The sequence below is a fragment of the Lynx canadensis genome, chromosome E3 (genome assembly GCF_007474595.2).
Source record: "Lynx canadensis isolate LIC74 chromosome E3, mLynCan4.pri.v2, whole genome shotgun sequence".
NCBI classification, from domain to species: Eukaryota; Metazoa; Chordata; class Mammalia; order Carnivora; family Felidae; genus Lynx; species Lynx canadensis.
In genome coordinates, this window is record NC_044318.1 from 40,526,477 (window position 1) to 40,544,457 (window position 17,981).

At 60.3% G+C, this 17,981-nt stretch overlaps 1 protein-coding gene across 2 annotated transcripts in view; it reads right to left on the bottom strand.

The window, feature by feature from the left end:
• Positions 1–4,065: 4,065 nt before the first annotated feature.
• DNAAF5 (dynein axonemal assembly factor 5) overlaps positions 4,066–17,981 on the bottom strand; it is a 40,516-nt gene continuing 26,600 nt past the window's right edge. The window contains exons 7-12 of one of the 2 annotated variants that reach the window (XM_030301577.1): positions 14,137–14,277; positions 12,707–12,875; positions 10,579–10,726; positions 8,080–8,229; positions 6,520–6,673; positions 4,066–4,150 (exon numbers count right to left, since the gene is read on the bottom strand). In XM_030301577.1, the coding sequence (XP_030157437.1) occupies positions 8,097–8,229; positions 10,579–10,726; positions 12,707–12,875; positions 14,137–14,277 (591 nt within the window). In that variant the 3' untranslated portion in view covers positions 4,066–4,150; positions 6,520–6,673; positions 8,080–8,096. The remainder of the gene's footprint in view (positions 4,151–6,519; positions 6,674–8,079; positions 8,230–10,578; positions 10,727–12,706; positions 12,876–14,136; positions 14,278–17,981) is intronic. The other variant, XM_030301578.1, reaches the window with a different exon arrangement.

The following is a 17,981-nucleotide window of genomic DNA, read 5'->3' on the forward strand; positions in this document are numbered from 1 at the left end:
CATACAATGGTCCCAGTGTAGACAAACAGAACTTAAAAATAATCTTGGAGGGGCGCCTGGGTGGCTCAGTCGGTTGAGCGTCTGGATCTTGATTTCGGCCCAGGTCACGGTCTCACGGCGTAGTAGGTTCGAGCCCCGTGTCGGGCTCTGTGCTGGCAGGCAGGGCCTGCCTGAGGTTCTCTCTCTCTCTGGCCCTCCCGAGCTTGCACTCTCTGTCTCAAAATAAATATACTTAAAAAAAAAAAAATCTTGGAGTTGTTGGTGGACCACAAAAGTCCTCCAGAATCCCCAAGGGTGATTTATGTGTGTCATTTTGGCCTTAGAAACAGCAGTTACGTTAGTAGATAAACTGGCCCAGAGATACGGTCAACCCTGTCATCACACTGACTGACGCCGATTCATTCAACAAACACCTCCTGCAGGCCCGCTGTGTGCTGGGCTCCGTGGATACGGCAGGCAACAAACGTGTGTCCAGGGACCCTTCGCACTGTAGTCTGAGAGCAGCCTCTGAGAGTCAGAAGGAGGAGGGAAGCCGGGAGCAGCACGCGAGAGTCAGAAGGAAGAGGCAAAGCTGGGAGCACATGAGAGTCAGAAGGAGGGGACCAGCGCGCAAGAGTCCGAAGGAGGAGGGTCCAGCACAGAGTCAGGAGGAGGAGGAAGGCTCAGAACAGCTTGTGAGAGTCAGGAGGAGGAGGGAAGGTTCAGAACAGCTTGCGAGAGTCAGAAGGAGGGGAAGGCTGGGAGCAGCCCGCGAGTATCAGAAGGAGGAGGAAGCCAGGAGCAGCACACGAGAGTCAGAAGGAGGAGAAAGCGGTACATGAGAGTCAGAAAGAGGAGGGAAAGCTGGGAGCAGCACACGAGAGTCAGAAGGAGGAAGAAAGCACAGTGTTCCTGGTCACCACTACAATGGGCACGGTGGGGGGCTGGGGGGGGGACTCTGGTGGGAGGGGAGGTGGCAGGTGCCGTGGGCCGAGCACTGGAGTCATCCAAGCCATCTTGCAGGAGTGCCCTGGCAGATGCAGGCAGGGGTGGACGGAGACAAGCCGACTTAGCAGGTCATTGGACTTGGCTCCGAGGTTTCTGCCGTCAATCACGAGGAGGACGGAACATTGCTGGTGGTAATGGGGACGTGGTGGGGGAGCAGGGTGGCCAAGCGGGGGCAGTGGCCCCGGGGGTGGCCTGAACGTTACAGCTATTGTGCCCGGCAGACGCTCGTGTCCTCTGAGCACCTGGGTATGTGCGTGTCTAGATTCTGGGGCAGACGTCTGGCCCGGACTTCGGTTTGGGGGACCCCGGCACATGGGTAGCATCTGAAGCCAGGAGAGAGACAAGGTCACCAAGATGCCGTGTGCAGAAAGCAGAGGCCAGAGGGACGCAAGGCAACCCTGAGCCCTGGGGGTGGCGACCATGGTCCCGTCGAGTAATGCCATGCCAAAGAGTCCCGAGCAATGAGGCTCGGGCAGCAGGCTCTCGGCACCATACAACAATGGCTCTTGGGGGGGGGGGGGGGGTTAGGGACACGCGGGACCAGCCGTTGGAGTGGACATGGAGGAACTTCGCCTTGTCAGTGGGACAGAAGCACCATCATCGGTCAAGAGGTCCCCAGGCGTGAGGTGCTGAGGGGGCCGGCAGGGGGAGCCAGTCCTCCAGAGGGAGGCCGGCAGGGGGGAAGGCCAGTCCTCTGGAGGGAGGCGGGGAGGGGGAAGTCCAGTCCTCAGGAGGGAGGCCGGCAGGGGGAAGGCCAGTCCTCAGGAGGGGAGGCCGGCAGGGGGAAGGCCAGTCCTCTGGAGGGGCCGGGAGGGGGGACGGCCAGTCCTCCAGGGGAGGCTGGCAGGGGGAACCAGTCCTCTGAGGGGAGGCCGGCAGGGGGGAAGGCCAGTCTTCCAGGAGACGTGCCTGGTCTGCTGGAGCAGAGCAATTGGGGCGTTTGGAGCTCAGGACTCTAAACCGGCCGGCTGGCCGCCGGGACAGCAAGGGCGGGATGTGCTAAGTAAGAGCTGGCGTCGCATGAGCACCCAGGTTAGGGGCATGCCGAGGTCAGGTGCAGGAGCAGAGGAGCAGAGTGGTCGGCCTGCCCCAACGTCTCTGCCACTTCGAGTCCCACCAGCTCTGGCAGGCAGAGGACACGCACGGGGTACACGCTGGTCCCCTGGGTCCCGGACCCCTGGCCTCCGCAGCAACCAGGCTACAGGCCAGGAAACAGACACAGCTGTTCTCTCTCTCGCCGGCGGGGCGGTGGGGGTGGGGGGCAGAGAGGAGAGCGAGGTGGGGTCTGCGAGGACCCGGCCCGCCGGACCCAGCCCACGCACTGGGAACGGCCGCGGAGCCAGCCCGACACTGCCCAGCTGTCGCCCACACCCGCTGGGACGGCCCTCAGGGGTCTGGGAGTCAAAACTGTGTCCGGACTCCCCCGGACAAGGCCGCCCACTCGCGCTGCGCACCAAAGCAGGGCGGGCAGCTGTAGGGTCGGTGAACCTTCTGCTGCCAAGTTCCCTCAAGAATGTCCTCGATAAAGCAGTCGAGATTCTTCCGTTAGATCAGTTCTCAGGCAGCCCAGCTGAGTCGTGATCATCTCACTGACTTGACACTGTCTGCCTTTCACCTGGAACGGTCAGCTCGTTAACGTTCAACGAGACTTGCAGCAGAGGCTGCACCCGGTCTCTCTGTCTCCGGTTGGCCCTGTCTCTGTGTTCTTCCTGGCCTCCTTTCTTGACTTCCTTTGGGTTATTGGAGTATCGGTGGGAATTCCATTCAAATCTACTTCTTGGCACAACGCTGTTCGTGCTGCTCTGGGGACGACACCCGATGTCCCTGCTCTGCGGCATCTGCCGTCGGAGTGTCCTGTGTGGTGGGGCGGGGGCACGGCGGGGTGTGCCTGGGTCCCCAGGACGCCACTTCCACGACAGCACGAAGACTCAGGTTCCTCGCACTTGGGTACCAGGCAGGACACCGCCTCAAAAACGAACAGGGTGACGGTACTTGCGGCCAATGAGAAGATTTAAGCTTTCAAGCAGAAACCGCAATCACGGTAACTTGTTTCCAACACCGTCAGCTGAACGGCTTCCTGCAACTTTTCTTCCCGAGACTTTTCTGAGCTCGATGCCGACAAACGTGACTTCTGGACACGGCCTGACAAAACGGCAACGTGCAGGACCGACCAACAGGCGAGAACGTAGCCGGAGTCAACCCTGCAGGACCCTGGAACGACCGCCTGGGCAGGTCGGGGCGGTATGAAGGCATCTCTGTGGTTACACACAACGGGTACCCCCGCCTCCGACAGCGTACCCGTCCGGGGCCAGGTTCCTTCACACGCTTCCCTGGACAACATGCACCACGGCCCAGAACGCGGAAGCCGCAAACGCCCAGCTGCTTCTACCGAGACGCGCGGAAAGGCAAAGCGATGCTCCTCTGCCTGCGTGTTATTGTTTTAGAAACTACATCTTCCAGGGCACCTGGGGCTCTGTCGGTTTGGCTTCCGACTTCGGCTCAGGTCATGCTCTCACGGTTCGTGGGTTCAAGCCCTGCGTTGGGCTCTGTGCTGACAACTCAGAACCCGGAACCTGCTTTAGATTCGGGGTCTCCCTCTCTCTCTACTCCCTCCCCCGTGCCAGCTCTCTTTCTCAAAGAAAGACACTAAAGAATAGACACTAAAAAAGTTTTAAAAGAAGAAGAAAACCTACGTTTCAAAACCACACATTAATTATGTTAATATATGATGGATTTATAGTCATTCTAAACAATTAACAGACACCTAAGATTTTTCTCCACTGTAACTTCTACCGCGGTAAGTTTCAAGGGCTGTAACCCACCAGGAGGAGGCCAGTCCACAGAGGCCCTGAGGCCGTGGCCCTGCCCCCCGCCCTCATGTGGCCAGCCCGTGACTCGGCTGTGAGGAGCCGCGTCCACGCTCTGGGGACAGCCTTCACAACGCAGCACACGTGGTGGAGACTCCTACCTAAAACCGCATCCTGGACAGTGCCGTCCGGGTCATCGAGGTACACGAGGAGCTCTCTGTACAGGAACTGAAGGTGGCTCTGGTAGCAGGACTTCACGTCGTCGTCGCTTCTGACACACGCCAGCCACGTGACCAAGGCGGAGGTGGCCGCGAGCCTCACTTCGTGGGAGACGTCGTCCAGACGCTTCAGGAGCTCTGGAGGGAGGGCCGGATGGGACAGTGAGACAGAGGCCGGCACAGACGGAGCACTGGAGCTTCCAGAGTGGGGACCTGACCCCACCCCTGGGGCACCCGCCCTCGGGCCATGGTAAACCCATCCTGTGGGGAGACTGGTGCTCGCGTGCCAGGGGCTGGGGGCGGCTCCCGGTGTGCCGGACCCCCTGACTGCACTGGCCACAGGGTGGACCCTGGGCCGGGTGGGAGGAGGGGTGGGCAGGCCTGAGCTGCTCTCCCTGTCTCACCTGCCAGGTGCCCCGGGCTCTCTGTGGCTCCAAGATGCTCCGTCTGTCACCATGGGCATCACACCCTGGCTGCCCGTCCCCTGGATGTACACACCGCCCTCCCAACTGGGCTCTGGGGACAGAGCTCGGGGCCCAGTGACATGACCCCCACCACCTGTATCAGTGTTGTTTCTGCTGAGCTCTGGGGCCAGACCACTCGGCTGCTGAAAACAGGAACCACCTCTCCAGTCAGCAGAAACTCACCGTTCACCGGTGAGGTTTTTATCAAATGTATACTTTTCTCCCCCAAACTGTGAGAAATCCCTGGCCCTGTGGCCGGGTGTCTCTGGAGACTCAGCAGTCGCTCGGGCACTCCATGAACAGGGCAAGAGGTAGCCGGGGGTAGGGAGCAGGGCTGCAGCCCCAGGTGGTGGGAGGCCTGGCCCCCGGAAGTGAGCAGGCAGGACTGTGGGCTCGTGGCACTGCGGCCTCCTGCCGGGCACTAGCTCATGGCAGAAGGGCTTTCCTAAGGGTCTGGGCCTCACCCAGTCCTGGGACGGCAGCCTGGCGGGCACACCACCACCCGAGTCCCGCAGGGACTCCTCCCATGTCCTCACTCCCTCCGGCTCAGGCCGACTCTGGCATGGCGTGTTTTCCTCTGACGGTAATTCCCGAGTTTTAAGAAGTGGCCTGGAAATTCACTTTTGTGATTGGGGTCAGCCGTCACGTGCAACTGTGGGCTTGGAACAAAGGGTGGCTCTCTTGGGGCCCGTGCTGGGTGCACATGCATCCTCCACACGACAGACCTTGGGGCGTCCTGCCCTCTGCAAACACATCGCCACCCAGGGCCCTGAACTGGTCCCGAGAAAGGAGCCCGCGAGGAAATCCTTTTGCATGAAAACAACCCCCAAAGCCCAGATATGTGCAATCTTTTCGCTGGCTCTTTTTAGACACGAGCAAAATCCCAACGGACTCTGACAGTCACCAACTGACTTGGCGCAAACAGAACTGTAAGGGTCCCCGGGAGGAATACGGTGTTTGTTGTCACAAAAGTAAACACAAAAAGTGAAAAGACTTGCAAGAACGCGTGAGAAAGGGGACTTCAACTCTGGATTTCAGCAGCGGCTTCCTGCTCAGCATCAAGATGCACCACCTGCAGTTCCGGAATATTCTGAGCCACCACCTCTGCCGGTATCAGCCGTCCATCCCTCCCCCTGGAGCTGGGAGCGCTGGAGCCCCTCTCCCCGCAGACGCGTGTCTTCCTCTCACGGCGTCCCGAGTGGACTCCGCTCACGAATCCCGTCCCCACCACGCTCCGTCTTGTGCACCCAGTAGCTCCAGCTCTGAATTTCAGGGACTTTTCATTTCTGGGACTTCTGAAAACCACCTTTTAGGAATCGCTACATCAGCTAAATGCTGCGGCACAGAGGACAGCCCGGTGCGGCTATGACGGGCCGTGGAGACCAGCCACAGGTGCGCCCACAGACGCTGCACGCCCCACCTGAGGCTGACCGCCCCCCTCCTCCTCCTCCTCCTCCACCTCTCCTACCTCTTCCTCCTCCTCTTCCTCCTCCACAGGACCCTCCCTCCAGTTGGCGTGCGCAAGCCTAGAGCGTCTGCCGGGCTCCTTCTTATCTGCAGCTTCGTCCCGTTTGCGTTTTTGTCTGAGCTCTGAGCTGGGCTCTAGAACATCTATCCCTGCAGCGTTGGGATCCTTGTTCTCCTCCTCAACGCGGTTTTCTCTGTGTTCTTAGGAATCCTCTGCGTTTGCTACTCTGCTCGAGGCCGGGGTGGGGGTTGTTCCTCTGCTTCTGATCTGGGACTCGCCCGGTGCTGGGGCTCCAAAGAGGCGGAGACGCAGGACGGAAGGCACGGCCGCCGCAGAAGCTCTTGCCGCGCCCGTCCTCGCACCCTGGCCTGGCTGCAGCGCCTGCTCTGGGGTGGGGGTGCGGGGCCCCACTGCCTGGGCACGGGCTGCCTGCCTCGCTCTCTCTTCAGTGACGGCTCACCGGTCACGGCTGCGTCTGGACTCCTGGCACCAGGCCGACCGAAGTCCAAGTACCAGCTTCCATTTCCCTCTAGAAGAAACAGACCCACACAGTTTGGGAAAGAAAAGCATCGTACCAGGATAACCTTGATGAGCTTATCGGCATCAGCCACACCACCGGAGGTCTTTAGAAACGTGTTGATGATTTGGCACGAAATTAATCGAGTCATCTGGGAATCTTCTTCCAGGGGTTAGAATCTGCGGCATCAGTGTCTCCTGAACTTTCCGGATCTGTAATCGGAAGACAGAGGAGGGTCCTGATCGGCTCTGTCCCGGAGGTGACAGCGCTGGTCCCTCACTGTGCACACACTGCCCACGATGGAAGGAGCTTGGCTCTCGTACAGATATAAAGGAGTCTGGAATGTTTTTAAAATTTTTATATGAGAACTCAAACCTTGATTTTAAAATCTAGATGACTTAGGGCGCCTGGGGGGCTCAGTCGGTTAAGCGTCTCACTTCGACTTCAGTTCGTGTCACGATCTCGTGGTTTTCAAGTGTAAGCCCCACCTTGGGCTCTGTGCTGACAGCTCAGAGCCTGGAGCCTGCTTCTGATGCTGTGTCTCCCTCTCTCTCTGCCCCTCCCCTGCTCGCATTCTGTTCCTCTCTCTCAAAAATAAATAAACGCTAAAAAAGAAATAAAATCTAGATGAACAGTTGAACAGTTTTATTTAACTTGGTCAGTGGACAAGCCCATCGCTCACAAAGCCGTGGAGACAAGCCTACAGCCTGCTCCTTGCTAGCGTGGCTGCATGTTGTGTCCATACAATTTGGGGGACGTTTTAACTCAAATCATGGTGGTTCACGTTTGCAACAACGTGGATGGAACTAGACGTATCACGCTAAGCGAAATAAGGCAGTCAGAGAAAGACAAGTATCACACGATTTCACTCGTGTGGAATTTAAAAAACAAATGAACATAGAAGAAGGGAAGGAAAATAAGATAAAAACAGAGAGGGAGGCAAACTGTAAGAGACTCTTAAATACAGAGACAAACTGAGGGTTGCTGCGGGGTGTTGGTGGGGGGGATGGGCTAAATGGTGCGAGGGGACGTTAAGAGGGCACTTGGTTGGGACGAACACCGGGTGCGATACGTAAGTGATCAATCGCTAAGTTTATTCCTGAAATCACTATTACGCTACATGTTAACTAACTTGGATTTAAGTTTAATAAATAATAAACAAACCTACTTAAAAAAAACTCATGGCAGTTCAGTGGCCCAGGAGGTGGAGCTCACACACTAGACGAACACCTGGCCGGATGCCTGCAGACCTGGGACGAGCGCAGAGCAACAGCAAGGCCTTCGACCGCTGCCCCACGCCCCCAGTTTCCCCGATCTCGTTGCGCAGGTGGAGTTAACAGTAGCACAGAAACCCGAGATTGCCCAAGCTCAGGTAGAGTTCTGTGCATACGTTCTCTGCTCCGTAAAGAGCCACGTTCAATACATATCAATACATACACCTAATGGCAGCCCCAGGTGATCAAAACAAAATGCTACGGGTCACGATGGCCGGTGGTGCCCTGCCCTCGCCCGCGGCCCCCAGGCTCCCTCCCCTGTGGTTTTCGGAAAGCAGTGTTTGGTGGCTACACGTGTGTGTCCCCACCCCCCGCCCCCCGGCAGGTGTCCCTGGGAGCCCCACCTGCTCGTCCGCAGGACTCACTGCTTGATGAGCGCCCAGAGGCAGGACACGGCTGCCGTGCGGATGGCTGCAGCCGTCTTCCCTGCGTGCCACTGCAGATTGGGGACCAAGATGTCCTTCGTCACAGTGTCGAGGTAGTGGTGAAAGTGCCTGGGGTGGAGACACGAGACAGCAGGTGAAGGGGAGTGCGCGGGGCAGAGGGGAGCCGGGATAGGAGGACGGCTGCCTCCCTGGGACGGGAGCCCTCCCTGCAGGGGAGTGGTGCCCGGGGGAGAGCCAGCGGCCTTCCCAGCTCCCGCTGGCCTCTGCTGGGCCTGCAGCCTCCAGAGCACCCCTCCCCCCCCTGCAGGGGTGAGGCTGTAGGGGCCCCACCCATCTCTGCTGGGCTCTAAAAGAAGGAGACGTGAGGTCACCGGGCACGTCGACCAGGCCAGCAACGTCATTTGCACGTGTGGCCATCCTACGCACACACACCCGACACCCCCCCCCGTGGGCACGCTCCCCTCCGCACCCAGGGCCCGAGCGCCACGGTCACAGAGACGTGGACGTTCCTGCCAGCAGTCTGGGCACTTGGTCTGGATGCAAACTCACACATCCCGCTGTGCCGGGCGGCTCGTGCTGTGGAGCCACACTCTGAGCACCCCGTTGAGAGGCACCCAGAGAAAAGCCCACTGCGCTGCCACCGTTAGACCGAAACACGTCTGCTTGAACGAGTAATTCAACTTATTTCTGAACCTTATTCCAAAGTGTATTTCAAAGGTGGCTCACGTCTCAAATACCAGCTGTTCTGGAACACCGAAAAGGTGCAGTAGCCTCCAAGGCGAGGCCAGAGCTGCGTGGCACCGAGGCTCTCCCTGCACCCTGCCCTCCGGCCTCTGCTTCTGTCCCTCTCTGCTGCCTGGACCCTCACTCAGGGACCGTCCCTTCTGGGGAAGGCTCCACCTGCTTGCTTCCGGCAGGGGGCATCCAAGAGCCAGAGATGTAGGTACGCGGCAAATCTGGTTCTGGACTCGCACACACACGCACACACATGCTCGCTCACACACACCACACACACACACACAACACACAATTAGGTTTTTAACGTGCTTTAATTTTTACACAAAGGGCTGCTATTTCCCGCAAAATGATTTACAAGGGGGCTCTGTGGAAAGACCCAACAGTCCTGTCCTCTGAGGCGTCAGGTGAAGTGGCTGGAAAAGCGAGGACCGCGTGCCGGCCAGGCTGCCGCTCTGCCGGGGAGACGGGCAGCGACCCAGGGCCCGTCAGCACTGCGCTAAGGCCCAGCACCTGACTTTGTGGAGCAGCTCCATTGCGCAAAGCAAGGTCCCCGCCGGGGTCTGAAGACAGACCTCCTACCGCTGCTGGCGCCCCTCCCCCAGTCCCCGGTCGACCTCCAGGAGCGGGGCAGAGCCCAGGTGGTGGCCAGCAAGGTCGGTCGTGTCTCCAACAGACGCCCCGGGGAGCAGAGGCCACGTGATTGGGGGGTGCGAGGACTAGCAAGAGCAGTGACCAAACCCAGGACAGGTGGGGCCGGCACCAAGGGCCCACGCTGGGGCGCCCCGTGGAGGGAGCAACCCGTCCACGGAGGGTCCCCAAAACAGCACCTCCTCAAACTGAGGAGCCCGACTTGGCGCTTCAGTAGGACATCGTGAGGCAAGGACCCAGGGCAGCCGATCAGCGCCCGTGGTTCGGCCGCCTCGGCCTCAGGTCGGGACCCGCGGGCGGCCGGCGAACACGTTCTGGCAGAAGAGGGTCGGCGGTGCAATCCCCAGGGCTCCCCGTGCGCCGGGGGCTTGTTGAGGCCCCTCGCGAGGTCGTGGGGGAGCACAGGCTGCGAGGCGCCAGCTGGCCCGCGCCCTTGCGGCTTATCCACGGCAGCTCCCCTGCCGGGAGGCCTGCGGGCACCATCGTCTCTTTGTGGCCCTTGTAGGCTGGAAGCTCGGGCAGACGAGCAGCAGGCAGGATTCCCTGCCCGCGGACGGGCCGGCAGAGCCCGGGGAGAGGAAGGAGCCCCCGGGAAAGGTCCCAGCACACTCGTAGCATGGCAGGACGCGCTCCTTCCGAGGGGACAGGGTCCCCACACGCCTTACCGCCCACCCAGCCGCTGGGGGCCTGGGGGCGAGGTGCCCCACGCGCGCCCGACCAGCCAGGGTCTGCCGCCGGCCCGTCATGGGTTTTGCTGCCCTAAGTCCTTGCTGGCAACAGGGTTTTTTCCTCACGCTTTAGCCACTAAGGGCGATCCAGCACGTTCTCTGTTAGGTTTTCAAAGGTACCAGAGGCGTTAAAACTGAGGAACAGCTAACGTATAAACCATTAACAGTTAATGTTCCCTACAACCTCTTCGTTCGATGGAATTTTAACGGCCACGTGGAAACGACGTGAACTTCGTGTCTGTCCGGGCGGGTGCTCGCTCCCGCGGCCAGCGCCAGAGCCCGGGGGTGAACCCAGCTCCCACCTGAGAGCACCCGCAGAGGCTGGGAGGCCGGGCACACCTACCCCTGGGAGTCGACTGTCTGCGTTGCGCTCAGCAGCACCCGCGACAGGGAGGAGAAGAGCCGCAGGCGCATCTGCGGGTCCCGGGCGGGCTGGAGGCAGCTCCTGAGGACGGGCACCAGGTGGGGGAGCACTTCTCCCAGCGCCGGGCCTGGAAAACACACAGCTCACGGTTCCCACGGCTCCCTGCTCGTGGGACGACGCAGCCCCCACCCCGCCGCCGGGTCGGCGCCGGGTGCCGGGGAGGGGCCGTGGGCGCAGGGGCGGTTAGGGCCCGTCCACCACCTTCCTCTCCTTTCTGGATCGAGGGTGTCCCTGTAAAAGCAACACTTAACCCCCAAATCGTGCTAATTGTTCAATACGGCGACTTTCTGTTTCCTCATGTTTTCTCAGATTCTTAAAAAAAAAACGTGACAGTCAAGCAACACTTTAAAGATCAACCAAGGTAAATATCAGGACACGTACGGTGTTTAATATTTGCCCTACACTCGGCAGCCACCGCCCTTCCCGAGCTGCTGCTGGACAGGCGCCTGCGCGGCTTCCCCGGGACGTGGGCCTCACACACGGGCAACGAGCCTTAGTATCTGGAAGGGCATCGAGTCGTGATCGGAATAAAGAGTCCCTGGGGTGCAAACACGCTCTCGGGTTGCACGGACCCGGGTCACGGAGCACCCTCCCCTCCAGGCGGGCCCCCTCCCAACCACCCTGCTCACAACGCGCTTGCTCGTCCCACGGCAAGGCCCAGATGCATTGTCGCACACTCGGCGTCAAAGCTGCAAGACGGAAACGCGAGGCCGCGCGTTAATCTGAGGGCAGGTGTGGGTGTGGGGGAGAAAGAGAAACAAAGGCAGAAGGAGGACGTGGCCCAGGGGCAGGACACTGCCAGCACCGGTGGGCACCGGGTCTGCTCACACCCTCTGGGGTTGTTTTCCTTGGAGATCGCACGGAAGACGGAGCCCCGGACCTCTCACTGCAGGAGGAGGGGAGCGATCTTCCGGGAAGAGACCACGGTCTCCCGAGGCCGCGTTTTCACGGAAGACAGAGCGCACGAGCAAGAGGAGAGAGGGGTTTCAGGGAGCATCTTCCGGCCCCTCCTATAAAGACAACCTTCCGCTCACGCGCATCACTGTCCCCTCATGCTATCCAGGCTACCAAACGCCGTTTTTGAAACAAGTCCAGTCTGTTGAACTGCGCTCTATAAAAACAAAGTCTCCTCCAGACAGCAGAGTGTCTGTCACGGCTGATGGCTAACGAGACGCGTAAACGGGAGCGTCCTACGGGAAGAATGCCGACACCGAACAGACCCGTGGGCGCACAGCGGCGTGCTCTCAGTGGGACGGCGCTGCGTGGGGTGCAGGCACCTGGCGATGACGCCACCCGAGCACAGCGCGTGTGAAGCAGGACGCTTCCGGACACAGGACGGAGAAACACGTCATCGACACTCTGAGAAACCACTTGGAAAAGCGCACCGAGGCCGCGTCCCCTCTTCCTGATTGCCGGCCTCAAGGGTGCACAGGTTTTTGGTTCCGGAGCCTTGGGACACGGCCTCTGGCCGTTTTCTAAGCTGGGGAGGGAGCTGCTGTTCAGAGTCTAAGATCTTTTCTTTTTTTTTAAGACTCATCTTTAAAATGAAACCTGTCCGGTGAGACCCTCTACGGACGTCCCAAGGCAGGGAGAAGGCACGGGTCTGAGCATAAGCTCTGCCTAAGGAACGTTCTTTCACCCACCCCGTGGCCCGGTGGGGAAGGGCCTGGAGACACTGGACAGCAGAGGCCCACGCCACGTGTGAGGCTCTGCAGGGACACTGTGGACTGTGCAAAGAAACACACTGCGCCCGAGGGCCACAATAAGCACGCCTCCGAGGCTTAACGTAAACACCGTATGCCTGGCAGACTTTCTTTTCTTTACGTTTTTGTTTACTTCGGGGGGGAGGAGCAGAGACACACACACACACACACACACACACACACACACACGCACACAAGCCGAAGCAGCTCCAGGCTCTGAGCTGTCAGCACAGAGCCCGATGTGGGGCTCGAACTCACAAACCGTGAGATCATGACCTGAGCCACCCAGGTGCCCCTGCCGGGCAGACTTTCAAGGGCCACATTACACAGTTTCGGGAGCTCACCTGCGTGGTTGACCACCACGACGAACTGCAGAAGCTCTGCTGAGTGGACGGTCCAGTCATGGTGCGACGCGGCCAGCCACTCCACGAGGGGGCCCGCGTGCTCCCGGTACAGATCCTGGTGGCCGTCGATGTCCTGTGCCGCGGCCAGCGCGTCCATGGTCTCCTGGACCTGGAAATGCGAGTCACTGGCTGGGGAAACCCCACTCCTAAGGCTCAAAAGCCCAGGGGAGACCAATCGTCATCATCAGAGCGCGCTCTGTCACACGACGGGCTAGGACGACCCGGCCGCCGCGAGCGCTCCACCTCCACCGCGGAGGACGCGCGACACGACAGAGCCCCTGGAGCGCTCGCGGGGGCTAGGACTGCAGGGGCCCGTCTGACGGCTACTGTTCACGCTGGGTCGGCGCCATCTGGACGGCAAACAACAGACTTGCATTTATGAGAGATTCAGCCGCCGTGCCCCCAGGCTGCACAAGGCTTCTCCTGGGGTCCTCAGGCCCCCCTGCGGTGGGAGAGCTCGATCTGTGAGGAACAAGGGCACCTGGGGGCTGCAGGGCACTGAACTGAGGGACATAAACTATGCTTGCCCGAGGCCACCCTGTGACCAGGCCTTCCGGTGGTGACAGTGATGACAGAGGTGACAGCAGGCCAGGGGATAGGAGATGGGCCGGCAGCCACCTCCCAGCAGCCTGTGCCTACAACCTGGCGGCTGCTCGGTTTCCTTCCCGTGGGTCCCAGGCACGTGGATTCGGCTCTTGCTAGTGTGTGTGGCTTTAAGGTGACAAGCCGCCTGCTGAGGTATGTGCCCTTGGGAAAAGTGGAAAGGTGGTCTTTAAACGAAAGAAAACAAAATTCAGATGCCCAAGAAAGGAAGGGGAGGGGGGGGGCTTCCCGGACACGGGGCCTGTGGCTCTGTGAGCCTCCCCGGCACGCCTCCTCCATAGGTGAGCCCCAGAGATCTGTGCACGGCTGTAGGAGGAAGACACCCCCCCCAAAAGATCCCTGGAGCCCAAGGGGAACTGGACGTCAGTAGAGCATTTAAAGCCTACACCCAGAGCTCAGAGAACAGGAGTAGTTCTGTAAAGCTGGCCTGTGATTAAACAGGAAACACGATGCTATTTTCTCTCTAGACGGTCAGTCACCTACGTGTTTACCACAGACGGGGGGCGAGGTACACGTGTCCGTCTGGTCTGTCTGCAGCTGTCACCCTGAGACACACGACAGGCGCAGTTGGAGGGAATCTGAAGTTCCCTGCGTCCCCGAGGCTGCCTCACGAGCAACTCGTCCCACACGCCCTTCCACGCTTCCGGTCAGCCGAGCCATGCAAGCCCGAGGCTTCCGTTTCCACAGCAGGATTGTGGATGGTGGTCCCACCTGCTCAGGTACGAGCACCCTCCTCAGCATAAGCTCCGTCCCCCGCGCAGCCTCACCTTGTCGCCGAGGCTGTGGCACCCCAGAGCGCCTCTATGGTCACCAGCACCTCCAAGAGCTGTAAGCTGCACCGTCTGCAGTCTTCGCGGCACACGGAGACCAGAGTCCGCACGCACAGCAGCAGGTGCTCCCGTAAAGGGCTGCCAGGAGAGCAGGGAGCACCTGAGCCAGCTCTCCCCAGCCTGTGTGCTCCTGCCCCCTGCCGCGCCCCCAGGGCCCCCCTGCACCCCCAGCCCCGGCTCCCTCCCCGCTGCCCTTCTGCCCCCAGCCCCAGCCCACCGTCCTAGCCCTCTCCCCTTCTGCCCCTCCAGCTCCTGTCTCCCCCTGCCCAGCACCCACCCACAGGACACAGCACACTCTGGCCGCAGATTAGAACACACGGACCATAAGGAGGGCATTCTTCGACGGGAGAACTTTATGGCGTTCTTTTCCAGGGGAAACTGAACACAGCCCCGGAAAGAAATGCTTAACGGTCTCTGAGTTACACTTAAAGAAGTTCTCACGCGTCAGCAACACATCCCCTAGAATTCACAAGGGAAACTGATCTGCTTGCAAACACCCAGCCCCCATCAACCTGCCCCCCAAAGGTAAGAGAAACAGCGGAGGGAGGTGGACACACAGCAGAGTCCGAGCCCACGGCTGCTGAGGCTGTGTGGGGGTGCACGGGGTTTATTCTGTTCTTCTGCTGCTGTGTGTTTCCGAATCTTCTCATGCTACCGTTTTAACAAAAAGAAAGAAATTCCGTGGCTCGGGAAGTGCTTCCTGGTGGCCGGGGAGACAAGGGGATGCCTCGGCTGGTCCGTCCAGCCGCTCCCCTCCTGGCCTCCCAGCCTCGTCATCTGTGGGCCAGGAGCGAGTGTCCACGTCTGCTTCTAGTGCGTCCCTCCACACGTCTGCTTCACGCATTTCACGAGGGGCAGGAAGGATGGGGTCGCGGTCACGGAGCAGCGCACAGAACACGGGAAGCGTGCTCACCGTGCCGCTGGCGGGGGTGGGTCCAGAGTCCCTTCTGGGGCCCTGGGGCTCATGCACAAGTGACATAAGCCACCAAAGTTTAAACAGAACTCACACGGGATCACAAAGGAGCGTGGTCTGTGCACGTGGCTCGGGAGCAGGACAGGACGAGGCCTTGAGGGCTGGGTGTCCAGCTACCCCGGGAAGCCAGGCTGGTGACTTTGCTCAAATCCTCACGTGCCCTACAGCCCAATTCCTTCTGGTCCTGGACTGAGAGTAAATGAGTTTCTGAGGACGTGAGTTCAGCGAATTTCTTTTTCGTTGTAAATATTTACCAAGGGAGACAGCTAGAGCGCGTGTGAGACAGGGGAGGGGCAGAGAGAGCGAGAGACTGAGCGAGCGAGCATCCCAAGCAGGTTCTGTGTCTGTTGCGCAGAGCCTGACTCGGGGTCGACCCCGCGAACCTAAGCCGAAATCAAGAGTCGGCGGTCTACCCGACCCAGCCCCGCAGGCCGCCCTCAGCTAACTTCTGAAGTGACCTGGACCAGATGCTTCGGGAGCGATTCCGGAGGAGGAAGTTCCCTTCTGAAGGCGCAAGCTGTTCGATTCTGGGTGGTCCTGAGGCCGCGACTCCGTGCCGCGAGGCGTCACGTTCCCAGCGGCGCCGTCCGCTGGGCAGAGGCAGAAAGGGCGCAGGCCGCACGCGGACACCCAAAGTCATGTTTTAGCCTCTGCTCCTGAATGTGTCACCTGAGGCCGCCGACTTTACTGCGAGAAAGTGCCCGGGGCTGATGTTTCGGTAACGGCGCCGGCGCCCCCGCACCCCGGGTCTCCGCTGGTCCAACGGGACCGCGTGACTTCTCCTTATGCCATCAGGCAGTTTCCTCACCTAACCCTCGAGCTCCTGTCACAAAGCAAACATTTCAAAGGGAAGGATCCGATCCCTGGGCCCGGCCCCGGCCCTGGCCAGACGCAGGCACCTGCCGTGGGTCCCCCCACTCACCCCCGCCCCCAGGCCCCGCTGCTGGACGGACACGATCGTGTCCACCCCTCGGCTGGCTCTCGGGAAAAGGCCGCCTGGGGACGTCTGCGGGAAGCACGTGCCGTGTGTCCTGGGTCACCACAGGAGCACGAGACCCTCCCCGCCTGGGGGTGGGGGCGACAGGGCTGCGTCCCTGAGCAAAGGGGAGGAAGGCGGCTGGAGGGCGTCCAGAGGGACACTCAGCGACACGGGGCTTCCTCGGCGAGGCGTCTGTGTACAAACGTCGTTGCAGAAACGACTCCTCGAAAAAGCTGGACGCTTAATCCGAACCGCGTGGCTTAAGGGACTGGTTTTCCCATGGACGACACTGAGGCATGAAGGTCGTATCTTCTCTGCAGTAAAACGTGGAAGGTCTGTGTTGGAACACTTGTGCGGGGGCGCCTGGGGGGCTCGTCAGTTGAGGGTCCGACTTCGGCTCCGGTCTCTCAGTCGGTGACCCCGAGCCCCGCTCTGGGCTCTGCACCCTCTCTCTCTCTCTCCGCCCCTCGCTCACGCACGCCCTCTTTCTCGCTCTCAAAACAGATAAATAAGTAAAACGCTAACGAAAAACAGAAAAATAAACATCTATGCTCCTTCTCAACTAGTTTTCTGGGAGGAGGAAAGCTTCTGGCTCACACATCTATAGAGGAGTCAGAAACCGTTTCCAGACCCGCCTGCATACACGTGCACAATTCCGTGGATTCACTGACTCTGTGAAAACCAGGTTTGGGAAGAGGTGAATCGTCCTAGAAGCACCAAAAGCAGGTGGAGCGGCTCACGGGCCACCTCCCGCCGACACAGCCCTGCTCCCTCCGTTTAGACGGCCTTGCACGTGGATGTGTGACCGAGCCCAGACCACCTTGTCGCCTGTGGAGCGAGGTCGGGGAAGGGCCGCGAGGACCAGATGAGCCCGCGCAGAGCACCCATGGTGGCCTGTGCGGAAGGCGTGGCCGGGCCCCAACCCCCCCGAGCGCCCCAAGCGGGGTCCCCAGGCTGGCCAGCGGCGGGCAGGCCCTTGTTCCACACAGAGAAGAGGGAGGGCAGCGCCCAGGGCTGGGGACACAGGGCTGAAGCCTGTCACCGCCGCGCACAAAGTCCTCATTTTTTTTCTCAACGGGAAACGATTACGAATCATGCCACACGGCTAGGCCCCGAGCGTCCAGACCGCGTCGGGAGCAGAGGGGGCGGACGCCATCACCGCTTCCCAGCGTTGTTAGTAAAACATCCAGGGACGCGAGCAACGCCCCGGCTCCTAGGGACGGGCTGCGGGCCACGGCGGGGCGGGGAGAGGTGCCCCCATGCCTGGCCCCGCGGCCGTCCCCGGCGTGGACGTGTCCCGCTCCGTGCTGCCCCCCACAGAGGCCGCTGGGCAGGTGGGAGGAGGCCAGCGGTGCACTTTTCAAACATGTCTTTTTAAAAAACGTTTATTTTTGAGAAAAAGAGAAAGAGTGCAAATGGGGGAGGCTGGGAAAGAGAGGGAGACGCAGAATCCACGCAGGATCCAGGCTCCGAGCCGTCAGCACAGAGCCTGACGTGGGGCCTGAACCCACAAACCTTGAGATCGTGACCTGGGCCGAAGTCAGCCGCCCGACCAACCGAGCCACCCACGTACCCCCCAACGTGTTTAGTTTTACCATAACAGGCTACTGACTGGACACATCAGAACGTGGCAGTGGGCACAAGAGACCCCAGGCCCTGGCTGCCACTGTCAGGCGGAAGCGTCTGACGGCTGGGACCTGACGTCATAACCATCCGCAGCAATGCATGCCGGGACCTCATCTGATAACAATGTGCGGCGGTGCTTCCGGCCCGGCTATAACCATTCGTGGCACTACATCCGGGACCTGACGTCATAACCATCCGCGGCGA